This window comes from Pseudoliparis swirei, chromosome 18 (assembly GCF_029220125.1).
Source record: "Pseudoliparis swirei isolate HS2019 ecotype Mariana Trench chromosome 18, NWPU_hadal_v1, whole genome shotgun sequence".
Lineage (NCBI taxonomy): Eukaryota > Metazoa > Chordata > Actinopteri > Perciformes > Liparidae > Pseudoliparis > Pseudoliparis swirei.
This window is the reverse complement of record NC_079405.1, coordinates 16,898,830-16,909,317: the sequence shown is the minus strand read 5'-3', so window position 1 is coordinate 16,909,317 and position 10,488 is coordinate 16,898,830. Positions and strand designations below refer to the sequence as shown.

Here is a 10,488-nt window from a genome sequence, read left to right as displayed (position 1 = left end):
AGCCATGACCCCTGAACACTTGAGACTCAGAACGTCTGTGTTGTCAGAACAACCGGTTGTGTATATTGCTAAAAAGCAAAAGAGATAATGTCTCAGCGCATGCAGAGGAATCTAGCATTGCTCGAGTTGATATATAAATCGCCACCTAAGGTGCGGAGAGTCATTGTGGGTAATGCCAACGCTGATTTTGTCAACGCCCTTCGTGAGATCGCCCTCAATGTGTTGAGAGGTAATATCCCCCTGACTAACAAACAATACACTCTCTCTTGAAGAAGAAGAACCTTATTAGACTGGTGGCCGCCAAAAAGGGTAAACTCACAAACAAGAAAAAGACGTTCAATCAGACCGGCGGCTTTTTATTCCCTCTGTTAGGGGCTGCTATTCCTTTTATAATTAGCCTTATTAACAGGGGCAAGTGAGTAAAACCCAAAAGATGGACCATACCCAGAAAATGTTTCTGGTGCCACAGCATCAAATGGACTCTTTAAAACCCTCTCTGCATGACCAGCGACCTGGCTCTATAAGACAATCTGTGGAAAACGACCTTGATAGAGCCATGAGTGATGTATTAAAACAACCCGATACAGACATGTATGAGAAAGCTAAAAAATATGAAGGTATTTTTCAAAGATACTTGGCGGTTGTGAGACAAGGTGAACGAGAGAAGAATGTCTTGACGCTGTCATTACCTCCGGGCGAGAGTCATGAAGGCTCGAGTCTCATCGTCTCAAAAGAGGCACAGGATACTTATGCCGATGCCCCTAAAAAGGATCTGATTTTGGGGCATGTTATAAAGCACATGCCTAAAAATAGTAAAAAACATGCTGAATGTATTTTGGATACTTTAACCAACTCAAACAATGCTGTATCCTGGACAGATAGGGGAGAGCTTATCATCAATAAGCAACTGGTTAGAGGTTCACACCTGTATGATTTGGTGAGAAGTGTCACTGCAGCTCATAATGTTTTAGACAGTTCTAGACCACCTGGGTGGTCGTTTAAAAAAACAAAACACTCGCAGGATTAAATGTGCCACTATCGGCCATCCCCAACACGCTGGTCCGCAAGGCTGTTGCAGAAAATAAGATGTATGGTTCTGCTGACTTTAAGGCCATCGCTACAGACACCCGTACACCCACAAAGCATAGAGGAGTTATAGATAGTAAACACTTTAAGATCCCCAAATCCTCAAAGTCTAAAGCCCATAGGATTGTTAATCCGTGGATGACCTTTTAAGTTTTTTTCTCATAACCATAACCGTGGTGGCGGTTTATATATCAACTCGAGCAGTGCTAGATTCTAATGCCATGTGTGTGTACACACACATGGCCAATAAAAGGGTGACATACATATGGAACTGTGCTTTAAAAAGAATGAATGACAGTTCCTCTTGTGCAAAACTTAGCATAATACAATTCAAAGCTCCATCAAGCTCATTTTCAAAAGCCAGATTAGCTCAAATATACCCTTATTTAGATGCTACTAGCAACATAGGTCATTATACCCCTGCCAACTTAACTCCATGTTTTGGTCATGCCTTCTCTGACATCTCATTGGTCTATAATCTAAAACACTTTCTGAGGCTCTTAATATTGATCTCCAATTTAATGCAGCTTCAGCTATATTTGGTGACACAAATAGACAACAATATTTTGTTTCTGATTCGGGGAGTTTTTCCTAATCCGATGTGAAGTCGTACGACAGGGATGTCATATGTGTACAGATTGTAAAGCCCTCTGAGGCAAATTTATAACTTGTGATTCTGGGCTATACATTGTATTGAATTGAATTTAAGGTACAATAAGCATCATGGCATTTATGATACTTTTTGCTCGTGGATGAATATTGTTGTAGTAGACCTGCCCACTGTAAAGTTTAAAGTACACTTTTAATAACACTGAAACATGCTCTGGTATTACTGTACCAATCAACAGAGTGGTTTGTTAAAATATGATACCTCTTCATCCCCAGCAGGGAGCTTCCTTTTCCAGTCCACCCTGCCACTCCAGACCAACCAATCGGCTCAATCTGTAACACCCTGTTCTGTTTCTCCTGTGTTCCGTGTCTCCTATGTTCCGTGTCTCCTGTGTCTCCTCTGTGTCTTCTCTGTCTTAATTGTTTAATTCCCTGCACCTGCCCTCAGCCACTCTTGTCTCGTTACTGTCTGATGTCGTACACCTGTGTTTCCCCCCCTATATATTGTGTCAGTCTTTCCCTTGGCTGCTGTCGGATTGTCGTCTATAGTTCCGTGTCCTTTCCCCGTCGTCCTGTCTGTGTTCCTGGTTCCGCCTGTTGACCCTGCCTGCCCCGTTTGGACCTTGTATTTTTTGTGAACTGTTTTGCCTCATTAAAGAGTGCTTTTTTGTTATTTATATTGCGTCCAGCCTGTCTCTCTGCGCCTGAGCCTCACCCCGTCACAAAGACCTGACACAATCTGTGCAGGGACCGAGGGCATGCTCTATCATACTTATTTATTTTTTATCTGTAATTTACCATTCCATGAGCCAAGCCATTGAAGCCGTCGTGCACTGCCGGCATCTGGTAGCCCTGAAGGAGCCCAGTTCTGGCAATGTTGATATTACTCTGGCACATTCACAGAGACATTTGTCAAGATACATTTATTTTCCACTGGGAGTTATTGACTAGGAGACAGTTGGTGTACCATAAGATGGTTCAACTTAGATCCTGACCTTTACTTCTGGGATGTGCACATGAGCCAGCATTTTGTAAGTGTTCCAGTTGTTCTCAAAGATTCTATTGTACAGAAATGTGCAGGCATTTAAAACACAAGACAACACACGAGAATGGAAAGGAAGAAGAGCATGTCTCACTTTCCCCTGAGCTTCACCGCTTCTTCAAAGCTACCCTCAGCCATAGCTGTGGTTACATCTGTTGTCTGATGGGACAGAAGGTCAAAGGACAAAAAGGAAACTCAGAAATTTAACCGGAACCAAAAAAGGAATCAAAAACATCTTGCTTTTCTGTAAGCTTGCTTGTTTTTTAATTTTGTACAAACTGAAGAAAGATGATCTGTTTTGCATTTGGAACGGATTTGACTCACCACTTGTACTGTGAGAGGCAGCCTGGCTGCCATGTTTCCAGACTGACCACCCATGCGGGAGTGTCTGGTGTGTCCTCCAGCAGAGCCATCACAGCCTCCACGCCCATCCGGCTGGCCTGAATCATGACAATCAAAAAGCAGACGCTTAGCGAAGCAGGTACACTTGTGTTTATTTACATTGATTACGAGAAATATGTTTCGTGGTTTATTATTTAAAAGGTTTATATATGAGACAGTGGTAGTATTACCAGGATTAGGTCAAAGGCAGAAGGGGTTCCTCCTCTCTGCACATGGCCCAAGATGGGGGTACGGGTGTCAAAGCCGAGCTTCTTGGATACCAGCTTTACAGAGAGATTAGGATTTTAGAAAGACTCTATATGTGTGCTGGAATATTGGAGTTCTGTCATTACTGACCTCTTTGACGTTGTCACATGTGATGGCTTTACTGTTGCGGTTTATTGCTCCTTCTGCCACAATGATAATATTCAAACGTGAGCCTCTTTGCTGAGAGGGACAGAGAAACCCTTGGAGATCAACAAGCAGACTTACAAATATAAATAAGATACATTCATGCCTACTACCAACTATCCATACAATCTGTCATATTCATTAAATGAGTTTTAACTCGCACATTATTAACTTTGCTTCAGACCTGGCTGGGTCTGATGCCATGTGCTGATGTGCCCCGCCCACTCCTCCTCTCTACCTCCATCTGCCTGATGGATTGTGGAGGTCTGGATTGTGAACTATGCCTACTACCAACTATTCAGATTCATTGAATGTGTTGTAACTCTGTAATGTTTCCTTCTGTACTCATGACATCTATGTCTTCTGTCCATCCTGGAGAGGGATCCTTCTCTGTTGCTCTCCTGAAGGTGTCTTCCCTTTTTTCCCTGTGAAAGTTTTTTTTTCTATTTCTTGGGAGTTTTTCCTGATCCGATGTGAGGTCCTGGGACAGGGATGTCGTATGTTTACAGATTGTAAAGCCCTCTGAGGCAAATTTGTAATTTGTGATAATGGGCTATATAAAATAAACTGAATTGAATTGAGTGAAATTTAAATTAGTAATTGAAGACAATGCAAGACAGAAAATGTACCGCTGTCAGTATTCTGCACAGATGCTCCTCCCATCCCTCATCTGGGGGCATCTCTGGGATGAACACCCGGTCAGCGCCACAGGCCAGAGCTGTCGCCAAAGCCAGGTAACGGTAAGTTAAGAGTTATGCGCTGGGTTCACGTGTCTTTTACTAAACTGAAAGATAATATCCAAGGCTAGTGATGTTTCATATTATAAATCTGACTTGTCATAAAATAAATCTAAGTAGGAAGGAAAAGCCTCTTAAATTACATTTAGACAAAATACAATAGCACAGTGAGTATTTTATTAAATAAACTGTATATTATAGTATACTTCATATGCGACTGAATTTTAAGACCAGTGGGGTCAGTTCATCCAATAAACTGTCAAACCTATTCTTGCCTCTATACCAGCGCCATCATTAGGACACAATTATAATTTTTCCAGCACTTTGGTGATTAAAACCCAAACTAAAACCTGCAAAACTAATCACATCCTTATCAGCCACAGCTGTCCCTTGTGGCTTGTGCTAAATGTTTGCATGCTAACATACTAAACTATGGTGTTGAACATGGTAAACATTATTGGTTAACTCTACTTCCAGGCCAGCTCAAACATAGCCATGACAGCATTGTTAATGTGAGCCTGTTGATGTCAGCATTTAACTTAACCCTTATGTTGCCTTCGGGTCAATTTGACCCGATTCAATGTTTCACCCTCCTGTCGCCTTCGGGTCAATATGACCCGATTCAATGTTTAACCCTCCTGTTACCTTTATATTTACTAACATATTTTACCCTTGAGGTCAATATGACCCCAGCTATTAAAATCTCCAGAAAATTATTAGAATTAATATTGTTTTCCAAGTTTAAGTGTGAGGTACTTTATGTTTGTTTGTTGACTCCCGAAAGAACACCGACATTAAACATTGAATCGGGTCAAATTGACCCGAAGGCGACAGGAGGGTTAAATATTGAATCGGGTCAAAATGACCCGAAGGCAACACAAGGGTTAAAGCACTACTGAGCCTACGATCAACCTCACACACTTATAGCATTGGTGTAGATCCTTTGTCTTTCGTTATTGAGATACTCCAATGTAGTTGAGAGGGACATTTCAGTGTTTCATCCATATACAGTACATGTTTTCTAGGTATTGTATAACTAGCAGTTGAGTGACAGTGAGCACACACACAGGCTGTCCTCACCCACAGTGCCTGTCCATTACCTCCACGCTGAATGTCCTCTGGTGACTGCACAACAACACATAGACTCTTAAAATGAAATGGCAAGTATGTCCATTTCATAAATGAAGGATATTCACATGCATCCCTCTGTGCTGTGGTGGTGATGGCACCCACGATCTATATTATGCGATGCAAGGCAGAGTCAGTGCCGATGGTCATGTCGGTGCCACAGAAGTCGTTGTCAATGGAGCCCACCATGCCAACGATATTGAAATGGGAGGAACTCTTTGCCTCAGCTGCTGTGATCTTACCTGAGACCACAGGTGACAACGCTCTTAGAAGCTGTTCATTCTAAGGTATCTGGAGCCTGAATTACCAACATGCCTAAACCAAAAGCAACTTGTACCATAATAGTTGATAATGTGTTGCTTAGAACGGTACATCTTTGGCTCATGTCTCTCACCAGTTTGGATTAGGTCTGCCAACAGCTCTCTCCACTGTTTTCGGAACTGGTTGGCCCCCGTCAGACTGCCATCACCACCAATCACACACAGGTTGGTGATGCCCTGCTTGACCAAGTCACAGACGGCCTTGGTGTGTCCCTCTTTGGTGCGGAGATCTTGACAACGGGCACTTCCAATCACAGTTCCACCCTCACATTAGTCACGGATTAAGAGTTTCAAACAAGAACCACAAGGCAGATAAAGAGAGAAAGGAAGGGTATCTGAAACCTAAGAGCTCAATGTCTATGGTCCATTTAGTCTTAAGCTGTTTAATGAACCTCTACATTTAAATAACCATTTGACCTACAGGACTGCACTGTAGTCGATACTAAAGAGTTGCTCGGGTTACACAGATCATCCATTCCAACTGGTCACAAGATAAAAACAGTGGAGATTTGGTCTGTGCAGATAAATACATGCTTTATCTCACCAGCTGTATCATCATTGACACACTCTCTCAAGTAGCAAGGCAGATACTGTCTCCTCTATCCACCAGACCTTGGTAACCTTGGCAACAAAACTAAATATTACCTCCTTGGACAGGGGTCATTGTTGAAAAGAAGCTTCAGTTTTAATGATTAAAGCATATGTTTTCTCTGCCATGTGCAGCTATTTCAGTCCAACAGGTGATGTGTTAATTATGTTGGGATTTGCTTTTGATATCTAAGGTCGATCTTGTGAGTTTGACGATGGAATAGTGCCAAAAACAATTCAGCAATCAAAAGCAAATCATGTGATTTATCACTTTTAATACAAAAATGACAAAACATTGGTGGTTCCAGCTTCTCAGTTATGAGTTTTTTTGTTTATATTATTTTAATTTATTAACTTTTGTAGTTTTTTATTGTTGGACAGACAGTACATGAACATTGAAGGATTATGCATTTGACCTTTTTGAAAAATGTGTAAACTGTGGCCCTCACAGCTGCATTCATTCCTGTAGGCACAGTTTTGTGTGTGTGCCCATATAATTATGAAAACCTTGTGACAGCTCTTACAATCATTGAATTTAAGAAATGAATGAATGAAATAATGGTTGCATTACAACATTTACCTTTATGAAACTATACTATAGGACAATTTTATTTCACTGTTTATTTTTATTATTGGTAACAGTTAAATTGTAAGTGGTCATGGAAAGCTTGTATTGCAGGAAAGGTCAGTGGGCCTCAGTCGGCACTCTCAACCTTCAGGGGGTTGCTTTAAGGACAAGATGTGGATAGATTATCTTCAATAGTTCCAAAAGAAACTCCACTTACAGTGTAAAGGAGGAGAGGAGAGAAAGGAAGCAAAGGACAGCCGTCTCACTTCACTTAACCACTCTACAAAAATATAACAGAAAGATCATGTCTCTAAAATGAACCCCCACAACCGATACAGTGTTAGAGAGAAAGAGAGAGGGGGCAGGGGGGGGGGAAGGACCAGAGGAAGTAACCTGGATTGAGGGTTATGTGTTTTGAAAAAGAAGAAGGGTAAGGGTAATCAATCTGTGCACTTTTGCATTCAAACACCAACTTCTTAAAAGTTTCAGGTAAAAACAGAGAAGGATATCTCACTGCCTCACATGCTCAAACTCCAGGGTTATGTGGAGGTCACTGACACACTTCCCAAAGGTCACAGTGGAGATATTCCCAATCAATTTAAAGGTCAGGGGTGCGGCTGTCTCACTCTGCGCTCCAACCAGCTTGGATGAAGGAATTCACCCAGGCTGGCAATGAAGGAATTCATGATGCCCTTCTCCATAAATTAGCTCTGAGATCTATCTCTGTTGTCATTAAAGTATGATTATGAATCAGCAAATTTGATATAAAAGGAAGCTGCAATTATGATTAAATATGACAGTAAATAGGGGCTAGAATTTCGACAAAAAGCTGTTATGTATAGTGATAATATAATAATATATATAATAATAACTACCTATAGGACATTGTGTAACACTTGAGACTATAAACATGTTGTTGCTCCTAACTGTTATTTATTGTTAACCTTATCTCATTATACAATATTCTCCAAAAAAAGTAGCCGTTGGACCTTCTAGAGGAAGAAGTTGGAACAACATACCTTGATTACACCTCCATTCATTTGTATTGTTCATATGCATGTGTGTGTTGGGGCTCATTTCTCCTATAATGCAATAGATTGAGTGAAAGGGTGATAGATTATGTAATTAATTGTACTCTATATATATATTTGTCACTTAATTAAATACCTCCACTTCCAAGTTCCATTTGATTTCTTTTTTTAATTGACATCAATAGTTTTTTTGGTGGTTGGCATCAAAAGGTTATATTAACATCCACTGTGATTCAGTGTTGTAGCTACAGTATTATATCTCTACTGTATTTTATTATCTGTTGTCACAGCAACTGTAGGTACAAATTGTACAAATATAGATGACATTGTGCTTCTTTGCATCATTATTAAACATAGTCTGAAATGGACTGCCCTACTTGTGACACTATAATGATAGATCTTTAGTTGCGGTCCAACTAACCAGCATCCCTGGTGGATCAGAGCTCGAGGTCGTCTTACTTTCACATTCAGATGCTGAGAGGTCATTACTACCTGAAGAGGGAGAACCTATCTGCCTGATGGATCATCGAGGTCTGGATCGTGGAATATGCCTACTACCAACTATGCCATGGCCCTGCTGAGACTCCGCCCACTACTCCTCTCTACCTCCATCTGCCTGATGGATCGTGGAGGTCTCGATCGTGGAATATGCCGACTACGAACTATTCATACACTCTGTCATATTCATTAATTGTGTTGTTACTGTGTTTTAATTTGTGTATATTGTTTCCTTCTGTACACATGGCATATATCACACCTGTCCATCCTGGAGAGGGATCCTCCTCTGTTGCTCTCCTGAAGGTTTCTTCCCTTTTTTTCCCTGTGAAGGGTTGTTTGGGAGTTTTTCCTGATCCGATGTGCGGTTTTGGGACAGGGATGTCTATGTGTACAGATTGTAAAGCCCTCTGAGACAAATTTCTAATTTGTGAAAATGGGCTATACAAATAAACTGAATTGAATTGAATTGAACTATGACGTATTACCCGGACTCAGCTCTACTGTGAATATGAATATGCTATAGAAAACCTCTTCATTAGACACTTCAGCGTAAAAGGCACTCACATGACCGACCTTTCCTACAAAAGGCAGCTTCTTAAGAATTATTCCTCAGTATTTTCTCACATTTCAAGCATTTCAAGCATTTGTGATCACAATGTAAATCATCTGTACATGGCAGGCTGGTTTACTCCCGCTGGCCTTATGTCTTTGGCTATCAGCTGTAGCTGACAGGCTGGTTTCTGATGAATGTGTGCCAGGGAACAAGGACGTGAACATATTTTGCACATCTCCCTTTATTAACACACATAAATAAACAGTCTCCTCTGAATTCAGCAAGTCACATACTGTAAGTCCAGTTCAAGAAAGATTGATGTTGTATTTCTCGATATAAAATTAAATTGGCTGCACACAAACAAGACCTTTGGGTATTATAAATGGATGGCTCCCACTTATAACGCTTATAATTCACATCAACAATTGTACTTGTTTGTAATTTCTAAGTGTAAGTAATTTCTGTATGAAGAGAAATGTAACCCCAATGGCACAACTGTCAGTTACTATATCATTGACTATTCTCCTACTACGATCCACATTATATTGAGTTGGTCCTCTACTCCTGTCTGGAATTATGAATCAGATGTTTACGGCGCAGCAGACCTCAACAAAAGGGACCACAGTGAGAGTGGGAGGCGTGTTGGATGCAGCAGCTTACTGGAGTTGTTTTTAAATAGATACAAAATGCAGACACGGCGCTGCTATCTATAAGACACACTGGAACCCCTCCCAGTTTTTCTCCATTACAGTGAAACTGCACAGTCATCCCCACGACTGAACATGTCGATTAATGTCATTGTAGTGCATTTATGATCTGGTACATTTATATAACAATGTACCGCAAAAAATAAAAAGACATGGTTAAGGTATCCACAAACTTTGCTCAGACACATTTTATTCAAGCTTCTAAATAAGACAGAAATGACTCGTAACAAGCACACAAAGACACAAATACCCACACTGCACTCACCTTGAGCCTCTTTCTGAGCATGAACATCAGCCAGGCCAGCAGTGTGACAGAGAAGAGCCACTGGGCTGAAAAGACGCCCGGATACCACATCCTCACAGCACCTCTCTTCTTGAGAAACCATTCTGCATCTGGTCTGTATTAAAAGCTTTGATATCACTACTTCATCGTGAAGGAATGACCTTAATCGCTAAAGCACGGTGGATACAATCCACCTGTGTCTGTTATAATCAGAGGGGATGCAACATAAGTAACACAACTAATTATTGTATAATATGACAGTAATTTACAAAAGAACAGGAGCATCTGACATTGAAGATGTTGGCACATTTAAACTAAGCAATACAAAGACACACCTGCACCTTCTCATCAATTATTTATCAACAGTATTACTACTACTACGATGGAAATAGCAGAATAAGTAGTAATATATCTAACTATTTTATTTATTTAACTATATTTTACCTGTATCACTATATAACAATGCTATTATCCTATATTACACTAAATCATCTTATTCGGCACTTTATAATATCATATGAAATGTATACATTCCCTGAATACTCA

The 10,488-nt window shown here is 40.6% G+C and overlaps 1 protein-coding gene across 1 annotated transcript; it reads right to left on the bottom strand.

The window, feature by feature from the left end:
* Positions 1–1,035: 1,035 nt before the first annotated feature.
* On the bottom strand, positions 1,036–10,045 carry pfkmb (phosphofructokinase, muscle b). Its single transcript, XM_056436773.1, is given in 15 exon segments — positions 1,036–1,117; positions 1,958–2,028; positions 2,494–2,583; positions 2,691–2,754; positions 2,832–2,896; positions 3,062–3,105; positions 3,108–3,177; positions 3,310–3,402; positions 3,476–3,565; positions 4,159–4,288; positions 5,347–5,410; positions 5,463–5,636; positions 5,789–5,978; positions 6,259–6,335; positions 9,925–10,045. Coding segments are annotated over 15 exon segments (1,425 nt in total).
* Between the last annotated feature and the right edge of the window lie 443 nt (positions 10,046–10,488).